Source organism: Macrobrachium nipponense, chromosome 32 (assembly GCF_015104395.2).
Source record: "Macrobrachium nipponense isolate FS-2020 chromosome 32, ASM1510439v2, whole genome shotgun sequence".
In the NCBI taxonomy this organism is placed as follows: Eukaryota; Metazoa; Arthropoda; class Malacostraca; order Decapoda; family Palaemonidae; genus Macrobrachium; species Macrobrachium nipponense.
The window spans coordinates 41,602,958-41,621,857 of record NC_061094.1 but is presented as its reverse complement, the minus strand read 5'-3'; the positions used below and the strand labels follow the sequence as shown (position 1 = coordinate 41,621,857).

The following is an 18,900-nucleotide window of genomic DNA, read 5'->3' as shown; positions in this document are numbered from 1 at the left end:
TATATTATATAATATATATATATATATATATATATATATAATATATATATATATATATATATATATATATATATAGATATATATATATATATATATTATATATTATATATATATATATATATGCTAAAATTTTAAAAATAGAAATGCTGTATAATCCAAGAAAAAGATAAAAGGAACTTTATAACCTTACATTAAATACTTGGATGTTTAAGCTAAACAGCATTAGAAAACTTGCATTTGGAATACTTCAACCAAAAGTATAAATACATTTCATAAGCTGCTGACTTTAACACTCCATTAACCTAAAATATAGTATATGAAGTCAGTATCTTCCATATATATTGACACTTCTGATTACCGTTTAATATTGCATACTAAATCTAACTATTTTCTAGAAGAAAAATAAAAAAACTCTTCCCTTTAGACGAAAACCAACAAGTAATTCAACTAATGGATAAACAAAAACATTTTTTTTATTAAAGTGCATTGGTGAGGCTGTAAAGTGGCAATATTAGGTTACACAAATTACTATCAAGGTAATTATGGAAAGGCAAAATTGCTTGCTGAGGTCATTTCTTTATGTGGGAGTAACAAGTGAATAATATGACTACTAATCATGGAATATCCTGAAAATGTGTAACATGCATCTTACAAGAAAAAAATTATATAAAAATCTTTTACATTTGACACGCATGCTGTGGCCATGATTTTTTCCCCTAAAAATGGTTTTGATAAAAAAAAAATCGATAATTTCAAAAAAAGTTCTTAAAAGCATTTTTTAATATTTCAGAAAAGAAGAAAATTTACTTTTATACTGAAAATGATACTAAAGCTTTAATCTCTAAAAAGTTAGCTTTTAAAAAGGTTAAATTTCAATGATAAAAATGACATTACAGCTTTAAAAGACTAAAAAGTTAAAAACAACTATAAACTTTCAGTAGTACTTTCATCCAGTTTAAGTATCCTTCACTATGATTTACCATATTACTGAAAAAATAAAAAAAAAATTCAGTAGAGAAGAATAATTGAAACACCAATACTTATGTTCCTATAACTGCTACAAGACACGATTTGCATCCATTTAACAAAATGGAAACCCAGCTTTCAAATCCTATCTTCTTAAAAATCAAATAACCATCAAAGGTGTCCTCAATAAAATACTAAAATAAGTACTACTCATAATAATAGATATGAAACTAAAACTTTCATCACTAAACACAAAAATGAAGATAAGTCACCAGAGTAAAATCTTTCAATCTAGTAAAGTTACAACTGCCAAATATGCTAGCTTGATCTGAGTATCATTATTATCTGAACGGATAATCAAATCACAAAATAAAACGTCTTAATTGGACAGTCAGAGGGTTTGCTATTTAAAATTAGATCCTATTTAGAGAACTCCAACTCTTAAAACTCACAGCCAGGAAAAACTCAAAATAAATTGTTTCAAAGACAATGCTACACTACATTTACATTCTCAGGATTAAGGAATTAGATTATGATAGTTATTATCACATACCCTTAGAGCACATGATAATTCTATGAAGTCTTCTATTTATTAAATAGTGGGTTTTGCGAATGGTACATAAACAATTACCAAAAAGTGTGATTTTTTTTTTTGGATGCTTGTCAGTAAATTTATTTCCACTGAAGCTTTTGTAAGCAGGGATGCAAACTACTTCAGCATTTAGCAAACTACTTCAATATTTATCCTAACTTCTTAAAATTTACAGAGTAACATGATGTGTACTACAAAAGATTTTTACATTACTAAAACCATCCTATATAATAACAGACGGAGAATTCAAGATATTGTATTTGTATAGCCTATTGTGCGTTATGTGACCCTTTCCATTTTCTACTGTGAATTGTTGAGACACACATGAGGAATATGTTCTTCAATTTGGACCTTCCAAATTAACCAAGGAGGAGGACGAGTTTTAGTAATGGAGGAAATCTAACCTTATATTTTCATATATTCATTAAGACCAGCTTTAAGTATGAAGGATATCTCTTCATTAAATAACATTTATGTGAAAGACAATTATAATTTCTGTTCTAATGTAGAGTCAGACAATGGGGCTTTAACTGCTTTCATTTGATGTAGATTTATTTGGAAACTTGTAAAACACCACTGCATATTCTCAGACCTCAGTACCAAATAGTGTACAATATTAGCACTTCAACCCAAGATGTAGAGCAATAAAAATTATACATACCATATTCCTACCACCTTGGAACTGAGAGAAATACGACATTCATGTTACCTCACTACTGTGAAGCAGGAATTGAAAGTTTAATAAAATAAAAAACTAAAATGGTCTGGCTGAGGTAGAAAGACACTGCTAAAGGTAAGTAATAAATATCCCACCAGATGGCAGGGTGCGACCTACCATGCCTGCACAAGGCCTACTCTACTCTGAACTATAAGAATACCTCAGCACTAAGAAAATATTTTGAAAATGTGTGCCTATATAATACCAAGCTTCAAGGCCAATTACTGAGGGAAGATCATACAAATATGAAGTGATAGAGAAGCAAGGTGGAAAACCTACAAAGACCTTATAGACTGAGATGATTTGGTCATGTGATAAAAATGGATTAGCAGTTAAAAAAAAAAAAAAATAAATAAATAGTAGTAAATATGGAGGTATAAAGACAAAAAACAGTAGGAAGCCCACAAAATTGTGGAATAAGGGCATAGATATGGACCCAGACTAGATAGTAACTCCTGCAGAAACTCCCCCACAAAAATTAAAGACGGGAGATCTCAACATTTAGCCCCACAAAAGGAAAAGCGGACATATTAAATTATGATGATAATTTCTACGGTGACAGCAAGGTTGTTCATTACACTTTATTCAATTTACACTGTCTTTACACTGTATGCTGTGTTTAGCGAAAGTTGACATATTCCTTACGTAATTTATATTTTACCTAACATACAAACCCTCGGTCTTTTGCATAACAGTAAAGCTAATTTGGTATCTTGTACTTGATTTTAGGTGTATATCTTACTTGTTTGAATCCAATATCCTTCACAGAACATATCAGCTATGATTTATCCACAGGGAACTGATAATAATATAGTTCAATAATTCCTAACAATTTTATCTAAAGAAAAACTTATTACTATTGTTTAGTAATTTAACCTTGTTAATTTTTTTCTTACTCATTCATCCACCTAGACTTTTCAGGAACTACAACTCTATGTTTTAAAACACATAAGTACATTCTATTTTTCAATGAAAGCTCTTCTGCTACCACGTGCTGTAGGGCACATACTGGTCAAGGGAATTTCCTATACACTTTCTATGTAGAATTTCCAATACACTTTCTATGTAGAGTTTAATTAATTAACTAAAAGTAACCTGGTGCATTGGAAAATGTGTATTGCTTTCTGCTATCCCACATAATTCAAATTTAGAGTGCCCAATTGTAAGTTTTTTGGTAAAACAGATTATGAACTAAGTACTACTGAATAAACAGTACCTAAAACCTATTGTTATACCAACTAACAAAAAGAAATATTGCAGAGGCAAAATTCAAAGGAATGGGTGCAATGGTTTCAAAATAAGGTAGGACAGGACTAACTACCTGTTGGTTCACTAAAGGTACGAGTTTGGACTCATCATCCACCTGTTGAGGCAAACTAGCAGTCGAGTTGTTCAACTGCCCATCGACTCTTCCTTCACTTCTTGGGCCCATGCCACTCCCTACACTGCCGCCACCACCTCCACCACCGCCACCTGATGTTGGGGTGGGTTGTTGCTGCTGTTCTTGAACAAGGTGTTGCTGGGCTTTTGCTTTGGATGCTTTCTGAGCTATCTGGGCTCCCACCTCCCTCTGAATAGCACTGTTTGGGTCAGCCAGGTCAAACAGCGGCTGAATTATATCTTCGGCAAAAACCTGATTTCGCTGCCATAAGTTCAACACACGAATTACTTTACTCTGGAAAGTTAGAAGGAGCATTAGCAATTCTTTAAATAGTACCTGGTTTGTAGCATATTCTTGAAAACATAAAACTTCAACAAACTAAGCAATTTCATGTTTTTTCTCATACAGTAATTTGGGCTATATTTTCTAATTAAATATCCAATCCAATAACAAAACAGTATCCACTATCTGACTAACCTTGTCCTCCTGTGGGCACTTAAAAAGGTAAAAGAAAGTAACACGTATGTTTTTGGCAAATCTAGGAGCAAAAACGTCTTTTTCTATGCCAAACTGGTGTCTGCTTTGCCGTACTATACTATCTATTACGTATAAACCTGGGATCTTGTACTCTGTTTTGCACTGTAAAGGAAAAAATCACATTACTATACATCTCAATAACCTTAAGTTAAAACTCTAGATATCAAAGGGAATGGCCCCAAATATTTGTTTCACAACAAACCATTACTTCTAAACTACCTATCTGACCATTAATTAAGATAATAAAAAAAGTAAGAGGAATCCATTAAAGCAGCTAGTCTATATTCCTATGCTAGGCAGGCACACAGCCATCTAAAAAAAGAAAAAAATAATTAAACAGACAAATTCAAGAATTACTATAATGTTTGACATTGAGGTTTATAAAGTACCTATACATATGCTGGGGAAAAATCCTTAATCTTTTCTAAACTAAAAAGGCTACCCTAGATGGGCAAGTGAATAGCTATCTGGCAAGCAGAAGCCACCCGTACTAACCTTGCATCATACTTGACATGTCATAATAGAGCTAAAGCTACAATAAGCAATACCATACCTACCTTCTGTATAAACTTTTCGACACTCTGAACAACATGTTTATAAAACTTGATTGCTCTTATTGCACCTTTTGTAATGGCCGTCATTTTTGCTTTGGAGATTGGAGGCTTGCACTCGTAGAGCCCAGCAAGCTGTAAGAATAAAGTAAGTAAAAACATTATTATAGTACTTCCAAAGTACAATAAATTGCACCACTCATCTACACTATACATTCTAAAATGATTAAGGGAAATTGAGCAAGATACATATTAAAGTGCAGATGCCTTTCACCGAGATTTAGTACGAGTCTAAGACATTTCTATTATAGTGTAAAATTCTCCTTGCAAACATAAGATAACTAAAAATTTGTCCTTGCCATACAAACCTAAGTCATTTATATAGATATATCTTTGGCAAAGTATCAGCAAACAGATAGAGGGGGGGGGGGGGCACCAACTCATCTTATTTTCAACCCTTCTTATCCTTCAGCAAACAGGGACTCAAGTGAGAATGGGTATGTAAAGCACCACTTGTTTCTCTTTTATTGCATAATCATTATTTTAACCTATGCACATCAAAATACTGGCAGCACAAATGGTAAAAATTGCAACACAAAATATCTCACAAGAGCTTAAACCTGACCCTTATGTTTTTGTTATTTTTTTAAGCATACAAAGCAAAACACCACCTAACTCAGAAAATGTGCAAGAACTGGTCTTAGTTTCACTGGCATTTATACTGTGTAGCTGCATTTTCAATGTTTGATTCCTTATGGAACTCCTCTGCTTCAGCCTTCGTTTGCAAGTGACACACCCATTTGGGAACGTCAGACACTAGGAAGTCAAAAGCCAACTGTGGCAACCATTCTTTTGCAGTTGAAATAAGCATTGGATGAGCCATCAGAGAATTTTAAATTCCCTTCTGATAATGATACATCTACCCTCCTGACTGTCACTGAAGGTTTCCTTCTCAGGGGGCTTGTCAGTCTTGTCTACAGGCATACTACACATCACATATCAGTACCCAAAGTTCCAACGAAAAGCCTAGGAGATGGAAGGTTTCCACAGGTATGGCATCTACTCTAAACACTGAAACAATTACCTACTTCTGTAATATTATGTACTGAAGATACCCTTAAATCTCTCCAACCTGTCATCAGCCTCCAACAAAAAGTCTGAAGACAATTAGCATCAAGAACCTCATCTGTTCCTACCCCCACTGATTAAGGGGATAACTGAGATACCAAAATTTCCACTAATCATGATATCAAGAGAACTTATTCCATCCACATCCGATTCTTTATCAACGGGGGACTTGTATCCTGAGATACTGGGGCAATGGCTGGAAATAAAGTGTGGCCCTGCAGGTCGTTCAACCTTGGAAGAAGGTTATTGTTGCTATTTCTGGAGTCAAGTCCCATAACATGTCCCAGCCTTTGTGGTTCAACCTGTTCTGTTGTTTGTTAATACTGTACTTCTGCCTATCACCTTAGGATTGAGGAAGCTTGTATGTGTGCCCGTTAAAGTTATGAGGATTTATCTTATAATGGCTAAACTTCTCAAGGGGAGAGTTGTAATTTAAAATCACATCTTTTTATGAGAGATAAGTAATTCTGAAAGCTTATGGCAGAATTTCTGATACAATAACACATTTTGACCTCCCTGGCTTTCAAACCTCATAAAATTAGTGCAAAACTTGTTTGTTTGCACTTTTCAAACTTTTTAAACTTATTCTAGGTCACTTTTGAGTTACTACCCATTTCTTTTAATTAGAATAAATAAAGTGCACAAAATGAACAAGAACATTCCATAAATACAAATATTAATGCTTTACAGCAGAGTACATGAGATTTGTATGCTGGCATACTATCAAACATCCTTGCTTGTTTATACACATTTCAAACCTACTTTACCAGCTCAAACTATTTACTTTTCCATTCTATGCTGTATAAATTATGACACCATCTTGCTCCTAGCTTTAGCAACCTGTTATGACCTTGCAAGCTCCACCTTCACTCTCATAGCCTGTCTTGCACATTCTTCCTACTTTCTGCTTGATTTTCAGCATATCCATTCTAACATTGTCTTCTTCATTTCTCCAATTTATTACCTGAATCTGCCAATGATCTTTCCCTTTAACAGGTCCACACTTTATCTATGTTCACACGTTATTGTTACACTAGGGGTATGGGTTATAAGGGTGTTGTCCACCTATTTCAGACAGGGTTGTCACACCTAAATCCTACAGTAACTGGATTATCTTTACTTTAGCCTAATAACAAGTCTGCTCACATGGACAGCGTGTTTAGTGCCAGCCCCGCAGGTATAAATGTTATGCATAAACACAGTAAGTTAAGTATATCTCAGTTTTACCAGACCACTGAGCTGACTGACAGCTCTCCTGTGGCAGGCCTGAAGGATTAGATATTTTTATGTAGCTAGGAACCAATTGGTAACCTAGCAATGGGACAGCTTATTTGGGATCTGAACCACATTACACCGAGAAATGAATTTCTATCACCAGAAATAAATTTCTCTGATTCCGAGTTAACCGAGCAGAGAATCGAACTTGGGCTCACTGGACTGATAGCCGAGCGCAAAAACCCCTGGTCCAACGAGGAACCATAAACACATTAAATATCTCTGTAATGGTAAATTTTTAAAATTATATACTTTAGTATGCCTTTCGGGTAAAACTGAAGACAACTCCCAAAGGCCTAGTTTCTGCTAGTCACCAGCCAGGGTATTTACTGCCTAATTTTTTATTCATGTTCATGTTTATGATACTTAACGTCTGTTGTTTTGCAATTACACTCATCCCCAATGAGTGTAATTGGTGCTAAACAGTTTGCAGAATGATGGGACCAAGTTCGATTACTACCTCCGGATGGAAGCTTAGTCCATGTTTAAATGTTGAGGGGCAGCTAGGTCCAGGCATGGCACCCTAGGTCTAAGTTAGCTCAGGACATAGTATTCTAGTCCTATTCACATTTGGGTAATTCAAATTTACTGGTCCCTTGTGTGTATTGTTTTCTTTGAGTTTTAATTTCTTCTTTCAACAGATCTGCAAACAGAAGTACTCCTACTGGATGAAAATTGGGCAGTTTACCTGCTTACTGAAGAAGAGTTGTAAAAAATTGGGCAGTTTACCTGCTTACTGAAGAAGAGTTGTAAAAAAACAATGGGAATAAAGTTCTGCACTGCATGCAAATAGTGTTGCGTGTCCACAACTCTTTGCGGAGAGAGTGCTTTGGAATCAGGAACCTGGTAGGAACTTGACATGGGTTCTTGCTCATCAGCAGCCACTTTTTGATAAATATGAAAAGTGAGTAGTTTATCTGCTGGTAATTCTAAAGAATAGTTCAGCACGGATTGCTAGGAACATAACTGCGGATACGACATCCACTAGGGATTGGGGCATCCAATGTGTTTCACTGTGTTTAGTACTGGCCCCTGGGGGTTAATTACAGTTGTCCGAATAAATATTACATAAAATTCGGTTGATCTAGGGTACCTATCCGCGGCGGCCCAGACTATGGCAGTTGCGGTTTTCCTATGCAGTTTTACCTACTGAACAAGAATTTAAAGTAATATTTATTTGGACGATTGTAATTAACCCCCAGGGGCCAGTACTAAACACGGAGAAATACATTGGACGCCACAATCCCTAGTGGATGTCGTATTTGCGGTTACGTTTCTTGCAGGGTAATTCTAAAGAATAGTTCCCTACGAACTGCAAGGAACGTAACCACAGATACGACATCCACTAGGGATTGGGGCGTCCAATGTATTTCTCCGTGTTTAGTACTGGCCCCTGGGCGTTAAGTACAGTCGTCCGAATAAATATTACTTTAAATTCTTGTTCAGTAAGTAAAATAACATAGGAAAACGTCAATTGCCATAGTCTAGGCCACCGCGGATTGCTTCTGTAGAATTACCTGAAATTCTTGTTCAGGAGGTAAAACTGCAATTGCCATAGTCTAGGCCGCCACGGAATAGTAATATAGATCTACCTATCTGCTTACAGAAGCAGAGATTTAAGATGTTCTAAAAAATCTGAGTCCTTATCCCTTATGACATGTTTTTGTTTATTTATGTTACCCCTTATTTCCTTTTTTTTTTTTTGCTTATTTTTTACAATCTTCGCTTCTGTAAGCAGATAAACTGCTCGTTTTTCATCGTTTCCCATGACTCAATAAATTTTTGTAAAATCTGTGCGTTGATCTTGACTTTGGGTAACACAGTGAATTTGGTCCCTAAACTATAGAATTACCCATATTTGCACTAAAATGAATGTTAAAAATTAATCTTTCTTCTAATACCTATTTTCCCATTTAGCCTAGATATTGTTTGTATCCTAGTACATTATTGAACTGATAGGTACTGCAACATGGTTGAAATGCAATGCTAGGACGACGCTATCTACACGAGATTTTAAATTTTTTTGGGGGGTAATTCTAAGCCCTCACTCTGCGGTAAAGTAGACTATGGCAGTTGACGTTTTCCTGCATTATTTTACTTGCTGAACAAGAATTTAAAGTAATATTTATTCGGATGAATGTAATTAACCCCCAGGGGCCAGTACTAAACACGGCGAAATACATTGGACACCCCAATCCCTAGTGGATGTCGTATCCACAGTTACGTTCATTGCAGACTGTGCAGAACTATTCTTTAGAATTACCCTGAAAGAAACTTAGCCGCGGATACGACATCCACTAGGGATTGGGGCCTCCAATGTATTTCGCCATGTTTAGAACTGGCCCCTGGTGGTTAGGGTAGAATATCACGACAGGCCAACCCTCATCACGGTGGACGGGTCTTATTCACTCGATATTTAATTGGTGAAACAAGAATACAATTGCAACTCTAAGCATACCATTTAAAAGACTGAAGTTTCGTCAACATAATGTGATATATGAAAGCCCCATACGAACTAAAATAAGCATGTGAGCTCTTCGTAAAATATGTTTTCAAGGCAGTTTTGAAATCCAATATGGCGGCTACGTTTTGCATGGACGGTTCTCATCAGTGATGGCCACCATCTTTCCCCAGCCTTCCCAGCACTCATTTGAACAATGTTAGCGTATATATGTAACGTTTATTGATCTTACTCAAGATTGCAGTTGTAATCAGCACAATAAAACAACTTTTGTTGCCTATATTAGTGAAAGTATAAACTGGTTATTCCCGGGGTTATGGTTTGAACTGAATTCATTCTACCTTGTAATCGGCGGTTTTTTATCCTTACTGCCATCACAACTGAAACTCACAGTGCTTATTTGATTGTTATTATACACATTTTGGTCTCAGTTCACTCCACATTGCAACTTTAAAACCCGTTGCTGGTTCCTGGTTTCTAAGCGCGCGCCGCCATAAACACAATTACGAACAGCAGACGACGACAGACGACGAAACTGCAAAGTTTTATTCCCTAAACCGTTTACTTTACTCGTTATTTAGTTTAAATTTACTTTGTTTGTATATTTCTAAAGTAGATAAAATCAAATGTTTCTAACGTTTTCGTACATCTGGCTGCCGAAAACCATAGAGGAACTAATACGGAAAAGTGCATAGAGGAACGACTACTTTTTTTTTTTTTTGCTTTTTTGTTTTTGCTAGCACTTTTCATTGATTTCAGTCTTTATAGTATTTTGAATTTCTTTAATAATCGTATGCCAGAAATAAATGTAACCTTTAATGTTTGCATGCTTTAATGTTTGCATGCTAAGAATGGCAAAATCATCGTTGCCACATTAGTGGAGGCTTCACACATACGCCGTTCCATTATTATAAACTGTTTTCCATGAATTCTAGTTGTCATAGTAATGCAATAATGATAAAATTTGCTTTTTAAATTATTTATTTTATGTATATACTTCCATACATAGCCTAATTTCACCAATTACAACGTTTTGTGTGTAGTCTTATACCCAGGTTGGAGTGTCAACACATAACCGATGGCAACAGAGAGAGAGAGAAAGGAAGGCGGAGGAACGAAGAAGAAAAGGGATGGCGTTTGGTTGAGAATGAGGTAGGAGCTTTATACGCGTGTTTTTCGTATCCATTTCTGCATAATGGAGTTTTTGTCTCTTGGTACAAGGACAAGTGCGTTATTCTTTACGATTAGTGATTCACGATACCCTTATAAATTTACGGCACTGGGTGTAATGCACTATAGCAAAATCTCGTTCTGTTACGAGTGTTCGTTACAGAAATAGGTATTGCCCAAAAACGTGCTTGCACTGTCCTCTCTGAAACCCATAGTAGACATGCTGCTTAGTTGTCAATCAAGTTTTTATAACCAAGTATTTTTTTACAAGCTAGCTATTGAATAAATTTGTATTTTTCTCAGTCAAAACATATGCCCCTCAATGCTAACTTTCCTCTTTTAACGACTTTCTGGTCATTGCAAATTCGGCCCCATAATTTCTTATGGTGCGAAAACAGACAGAGGCCCATGGAACGAAAACGATTGCGTCACACTACGGCGATAATCCAGCAGTAAAACATCTTCATATATCCAAAAAAGTAAATAATAAAGATATATATGCGCATTACGATTATAACAATTACATGTATATCTGATAACAATCTGCATGAATAACTGGTAAACTGTTCTGCAATGACAGTTTGATATAGCAATTATTTACAATAGGTACGAAAGTCAAGATGTCGTGACGTCATAATACAGAACTTAAAAGAACGTTCTAATTCAGAAAAATAATTACTTAAATTTGAGTCAGAGTCGAGTTACTTTTTCAATAACGAATATTTTCAAATTAATCATCATAAATATGTAAAATATTGATGTTTTACTACTTATTAAAAATTAGCTAAGAGCACGCTTCTTCGTCATCTTTCTACCAAAACAGCTGTTTACTCCTGGCTTGTTGTTGGTGAGAAATCGTGTTTCGATTGTTGTGATAAAAGTGCTCCAGCGTCTGTGGGTACAAGTGGTGTGCGGATTTATCACAGGAAATGGAAAGTTTTGTTGACACAAGCGACTCCGTAAACATCAGATGGCGTCAATCTTCGAAACATTTTTAGTTGTAAGTAAAAATTTTCTAAAGCGTTTTGGTGAGATTTCCACTGCCGTGGGCGCCATTTTCAGTACCCTATGTTTAAATCTTAAAAATTTGGCCTTAATTTTAACTTTGGAGAAAATACTTACTTCGAAAGGAGTAGAGAAGGGGTCTTTAGCTCCGTTCTCCACCAACAACCAAGTCGCGACTGATGCCCATCTCCAGGTGTCAAGACGCGCTTATAATGTACTTTTTCGGAGGGTGGCAAACGTTGATTGTAGGTGGCCTGTTTGGCCTGCTGTGATGTTTTACCCTAATTACAGTAATCCGAATATTACTTTAAAATCTTGTTCAGTAAGTAAAATAACGTAGGAAAACGTCAACTGCCATAGTCTACTTTACCGCGGAATGAGGGCTAGGCTAAGAATTACCTTTTTTTATAATACAGCCTAAAATGACAAAGAATGGGGTCGGAAACGAGGCCTCCAAAGACAAACTTTGGAAAAAAAAAAAAAAAGTTGATTATGGAAGTAGGCCAAGATCAAGAACAGGTTTAGCTAAGTCTGGGACTAAGTTTCGTCCAAGGGGAAATGGCTAGTCTAGACTAGTAGGTCAGTTTAATTTCAACCAGTCATGTCTTTCTATCCTAAACACACAATATCTGTTATAATCAGCTATTTTCCGTAAATATTAAAGTAAGAAAAAGCGTGACCTACAGAAAGGGGGTAAGTAACCCTATCGTGTACTCTAGGTTGTACGATACGATAACTAAACTTAGGCTATGCCGAGACGAAGCTAGGGACACGCATTCCGGCTCGGTAATGGTGCTAAGCTTATATAATATATTACAGAACGACTTAACGGCGATAAATAATACCCTATGAAACAGAATCTCCCTTAAATGACATAAAATGCTGTCAAATGACCAACATTTAGCTTGCCGCTAAGGCAGTGACGCGGCCGTCGCCTTATAACATGCGTAAATTGTCCGGTATTTACGGCAGATCTTTCATTATAATATCCATTTTAACTTACCTCCGAGTTGAAAGATTTCACAGCCTCCATTTTCTTAACACTAATATTATAATCTCGTTCCTAAATCCACTTAATTACATATAAAACACCACATTGCTATCCGCCATGATGTTTGCGAACAGCTATACTATAAGTGACGGAAACTCGAGAGAAAACAAAAGTAAAATGAATAAAAGACGATCGTAAACGATTACGATAGCTTTTTGTAGTCTTTACATTGATCTTTCGATCTTATTAGGGACGTTCACGGACATTGATTGCCATTGCATATCTTCTTATGATATAGCTGTAACTCAGAATTAATAAATTTAACATTATTGAATAATTTTCGTACAAAAGCGCAAAACATATAGTGATCTGATGAACATATAACGTCGACATTATATTTCTTTAACGCAATATGCCCGCCTAATTTTCATAGTTTGGGTTTAATAAACGTATATTAATTAATGAGACATTTGCGTATTAGAGGGTCGGCTTCTTATAAAGCCATTTGCGTCAAATATTTATCAAATCATCCTAATCTCAGACAATGAGATGAGATTTGTTTTATTAGATTATGGACTCGTAATGAATGAGAAATTTCGACCTCACAAATTTCAGTAATTCTGAGATAATTTTCGTCATTATTACCAACACACCTTTCGTTCATATTGCTCGATTGGGTGCATCGAACCACACGAAAATAATTCTTCACTTCTCATAGAAAATAAAGCTAAAGATGACACTTCGTGAATAAAAAGGAGACAGACTGGTTTAGTGTAAAATTAGACGTAGGCTTCGACTGTACAAGGTTTTGTTGGTTGTAAAGGATGTTTTCATATCTTGTTGAATCGGGTTTAAATCAATAAAGACTCTGAGAGAGATTGAAACTGGACAAGTCCTCCATCATGGTACTAGAGCCTGATTTAATGTGTCTTGTCTTTCAGTGGCGTTGCCTATTTTCCAGAATATAGTAAGTAGGGAGGCTTTAATTATTTCTTTCTAAAGTAATTGAATCAAACATTTCCTGCCGAAAAAGCCAGTAACACAGATTTAAATTTACGGTATTCTGCTTCTCGTTTTGCTTGTCTCACAGGTCGATTATCTTTAACCTTTCGACAAATATAAATTAATTAATCAACCCTCCAGTCGTTGAACCTGCATTTTTAAAGACAAAATATACCTGCATGCACTTTTTGTGGTCTTTTGTTTCGTACCGTGAATAAGCCAGTTATGTATCATTATATATACATATACAAATTTATATATATACCATATATATATATGTATATATATATATATATATATATATATATATTATATATATATATATATAACACACACACACACATTCGTACTTTATATGCTGAAGTGTGGTTGACACCACTGTTGAAAACAGTCTACACTATATAAGCAGCTTAAAGTTACATAAGAATGCTCATCAGCAGCATTCGATTTCCTCTACAAGCACTGCACCATTCAACACTGCCTTGCAGGCATTCCAAGCCTTCCTGGACTTTAAGAATCTTCCTTTTTCTTAACTTTCCTGGGATTTCATTCCCTCCCTCCTCCCAATTATTCTCAATTATATATACTCTTTCTCTCAACCTGTCGTGATTCTTTTTTTCTTAATGCCCAAACCATATCAAATCACGTTGATCCATTGCATAAGAGTGAGTGCAAGTTAAAGGTGAATGGTGCAAAGAGTACAGGTTGTTTGACGTGCTGGTGATGAACCTCCTGTGAGTGTGCGTATGAAATAGCTAATGTCGTAAGAGTTTCACCGCACTGAGGGTTCCTTCGTGGTTCAGCTGACACGTCATGATTTATTTAATGTCTACAAATACTCTATAAGCAAATAAATATTACCTCTTCAACACAAGTGGATCGCATACAATCCGGCACTGTCTCTTTTTATTCTATTGGCACACGCCAATTCGTTAAAACTGGAACGTGTGGTGAGTTTTGATTAGCGGGTTCTGATATTCCTATTCCTGTGGTCACTTTGGGTGAAAAGAGGTAAACACAATTTTTCCCTTTTACACACACACACACACACACACACACACACACACACACATATATATATATAATATATATATATATATATATATATATATATATATAATATATATATATATATATGTGTGTGTGTGTGTGTGTGTGTGTGTGTGTGTGTGTGTGTACTATATTTAGTAAAAGGAGCCCATAAAACATACCAAAATATAGAATATAGAAAATAAGTACTATATATCACATAGGCAATTAATTACCTACCTGAAGAGAGAGACAGTACATTCTCTGAAATATAGTACTTACTTTCTATATCTTGGGGTTTTTATGAGCTCCTTTTATTAGATGGAATCCTGTTGTAACAGAACTATTTTCCTAGTCATATATATATATATATATATATATATAGATATATATATATACTATATATATATATATATATATATAAAACTAGAAGACTATGGTATCTAGAACGCTGAAGATTCAGCAAATAAACAGCCAGTTTAACATTTTGTTTGTTTTTCGGGTCAAATTTTCGAGACTACATGTCTCATCATTAGGGCTGTAAAACAATACAAAATAAAAAAAAAAAAAATTATGAACAAACTCGGTTAAAAATACTTACGAAAGATAAAATCATTAAAACGTGGAATTTACGAAGGCTAAAAGTTGAAAAAGTTAATAGAAAAATAATTAAAATTTTAGAAAATAAGTATTTAACACTCACTACAAGACCGTCTATAGTAGATTCACATCAGCTGTGCATTCGATATCTAGGCCAGTCCCTTACGACGCTCCTGATCGGCTGTTGAAAAGCCAATCACAGGGCTGGAAACTCTCAGTCTCACTCGAGGGTTCACATAGGTACGATCTATGTTCCTCCTCACCTGAAGGATACGTCTTTCAGGAGGGGTGGAACATACTTCCTGCCTATGTAACCTTTCTCGAGAGACTGAGAGTTTCCAGCCTTGTGATTGGCTTATCAACAGCCAATCAGGAGCGTCGTAAGGGACTGGCCCAGACATCGAATGCATGGCTGATGTGAATCTACTGTAGCACCTAATTTTATTGAAGCTAAGACCTGAGTGACAGTCTCAGATAGCTAAAGATTCTTGGATGAGAGAGAGAGAGAGAGAGAGAGAGAGAGAGAGAGAGAGAGAGAGATAATATTAAAATCTTCAAATGAAGACGATGCCTTACACTGTTTAAAGTGACCCCTTATACTAGGATATTCTTTTGTTTTTAACTCACATCCTGTAAAGTGACTGACTCTGAGATGAGAATCAATACTCACTCTGACCAATCCCTTAGTGACTCCGACGTATTCCCCATCTGTACATTTTGGGCAATCAAAAAAATAGACCACCCGAGACTACATCAGAGTGGGAAGCTTTTCCTTATGGTAGAATAATGACCCGACAGTATGAGTATTCTTTTAACACGGTCTAATATTCAGTGCTGGAAATATATTGTTATCAGCTTTTTGTAATAGTGCTTTAAATTTATTAGATTGTACGGAAGTTATGGAGGCGCACATGAGTAATTTTGACCACTCCAGAATGGGAAGCTTATCCTTATGTTAGAATAATGAACCGATAGTCTTAGTACTTTCTCATTGTCTAATATCCAGTGCTGGAGATATAAAGCGAATTGCCTTTTATGACGTTACTTCGAACTTATTCGAATGTCCGGAAGTTATGGAGGCGTGCGTTAGCCATTTTGGCATGGACTGGCATGGTTGAAATCGGTTATTCAAGCGCAGGAAAGAGAATGTATCATCCTTGGAAACTTATTAAGCTAAGGCCAGAACCAATCCCGGTCCGGCAAGAAGACTGTGATGGTCATACCCTACCCAGGGTTTAAAGACCCTGGTCAGACCACATCGGCGTGTGTGACGTACGCACAACAGACCGTGGCCCCGCCCACCTCCTCGCCCGCTCCTAATGAATGCAAAGCAAATGGTTGAAGCCATTCATAAACAGGGTGGCCGAAGAAGGTATGATAGTTGCTTTCATTCAATGGCCCCAAACCAACCCCGAGCCGTCGTGGGGACGGAGTTTTGGTTTTAAGTCAACTGTTCTTGGTTTGTTGGTTGGTGCTTTATGTCTGTTTACTTGTTAGTTGCAGGGAGACCGGGGGACATCAGTCTGCAGAGACTTCGTACAAATTACCTTGGAATATCTGCTGATGGAAGAAGGAAGAAGAAGAAGAAGAAGAAGAAACAGAAGAAGGGAGGAGAGAAGTGAATAACTAAATTGTATATCTCAGTCACGTCTTACATTAATAGAACGAGAAAGATTGAGGATTCTAGTTACCATGCAGTCTTGACCACGTACAGGTCTTCCAGGAGATTATAAGGCATACTGATATTACCTATAGAAGCTGCATAGGTGCCCTTCATACTTTAGTAGTCTATCTAATTTTGTTCTCTCTCGCTCTTCTTTGCCCTCTTTTCCACGTACTATTTAGTAAACTGTATTCGGCAATTAAATTATATAACAATTTGATTTATCATAACTTTCGTTATGCGCATAATAAGCATATGCTGAGATATGAAAACAGCCAGTATTGCATTAGATTTCTCAAGGATATTTGTACATTTATCACCTACGGCTACAGAATTTGTATTTTGTAGCTATATCCCGATAAGAATCTAAAGGTCAGTTATTAATATTCTTCTGGGTCGTCTGTGCAAACGATGTAAAGTTTTTTCGAGGAATTTAAAATAGGTCTTGATAGCTGGACTGCTTTTTACGATTTCCAAAAGGTGGTGTGGTGCTCTCAGTTACCCTGACATCCACCGGGTGCTCACCTTATAAAGGTCTGGAACCCATGCCTTATGTGATCAGTGCTTTGAGGAAGACCAACAATTCTTGGAAGACAAAGAAATCTCTCTCTCCCCCCGCCCCTCCTCCTCTCCCCCTGCCCCCTCTCCCCCCTCTCTCTCTCTCTCTGCCAAGCAATTTTGCAACTTTCTCGCTCTCTCTGTCAAGCAATATTTCAACTTTCTCTCTCTCTCTCTCTCTCTCTCTCTTCTCTCTCTCTCTCTCTACATATACTATATGGTTATACATATATAGTATATATACACATATATATGTATATTATATATATATATATATATATATATATTATATATATATATATATATTATATATATATATATATATACCATATATATATATATATATATATATATATATATATATATATATATATATATATATATATCGGGCAATTTTGCCTTGAAATCATTGCGTAGTATATTCTAGAGAAATCATCAAAGTGATAAATCAGACAAAGGTTTTTAAAGAGCGATATCTTACTATGCAGCGTTCCTTTCCTTTTTTTGAAAACATTTTCACAAAAGCCAGATAAAACGACCCTCTTACCCCCTTCAACAAACCCTTTAAACAAAGATAAACAAAGAATATTATAACTCTTTAGCAAATGTCTTAACAGAGACGGACAGAGAGGAGCAGTTTGCCAATAGCACATTTTCTAAGCATTATTATAATAATGGATACAGACGAACGACAGTATTATATTATTATTAATTATTATTATTCGGAAGATGAAACCTATCCATATGGAACAAGCTCACCAAATAAAATGTTCTTTAGCAAGAACTAAAAGGAAGTCAAGGGAAATACAGAAAGAAGAGATACCACTCATTAAAAAAGGGAACAATTAATAAATAGACAAAAATGTATCAAAATGCAATAAGAATAGTATTAAGGTATTAATGCATTGCATTTCCGCTTGAACTTCTGAAGTTCCAATTGAACTTCTGAAGTTCCAATTGAACTTCTGAAGTTCCAATTGAACTTCTGAAGTTCCAGTTGAACTTCTGAGGTTCCAATTGAACTTCTGAAGTTCCAATTGAACTTCTGAAGTTCCAATTGAACTTCTGAAGTTCCAATTGAACTTCTGAGGTTCCAATTGAACTTCTGAAGTTCCAATTGAACTTCTGAAGTTCCAATTGAACTTCTGAAGTTCCAACTGCACGACATCCTCAGGGAGGCTGTTCCATAGTCCAACGGTGTGAGGAATAAAGGACCTCTGGAACTGAGGAGTTCGACAGTGTGCCACATCCACTGCATATTGGTTGGTGCTGG

At 35.9% G+C, this 18,900-nt stretch overlaps 1 protein-coding gene across 7 annotated transcripts in view; it reads right to left on the bottom strand.

The window, feature by feature from the left end:
• Window positions 1–12,944, bottom strand: part of LOC135207476 (SR-related and CTD-associated factor 4-like) — a 46,911-nt gene extending 33,967 nt beyond the window's left edge. For 6 of the 7 annotated variants that reach the window (XM_064239217.1, XM_064239223.1, XM_064239218.1 and 3 more), the window contains exons 1-4: window positions 12,788–12,944; window positions 4,752–4,880; window positions 4,135–4,296; window positions 3,598–3,951 (exon numbers count right to left, since the gene is read on the bottom strand). In XM_064239217.1, the coding sequence (XP_064095287.1) occupies window positions 3,598–3,951; window positions 4,135–4,296; window positions 4,752–4,880; window positions 12,788–12,817 (675 nt within the window). In that variant the 5' untranslated portion in view covers window positions 12,818–12,944. The remainder of the gene's footprint in view (window positions 1–3,597; window positions 3,952–4,134; window positions 4,297–4,751; window positions 4,881–12,787) is intronic. The other variant, XM_064239222.1, reaches the window with a different exon arrangement.
• Window positions 12,945–18,900: the final 5,956 nt, after the last annotated feature.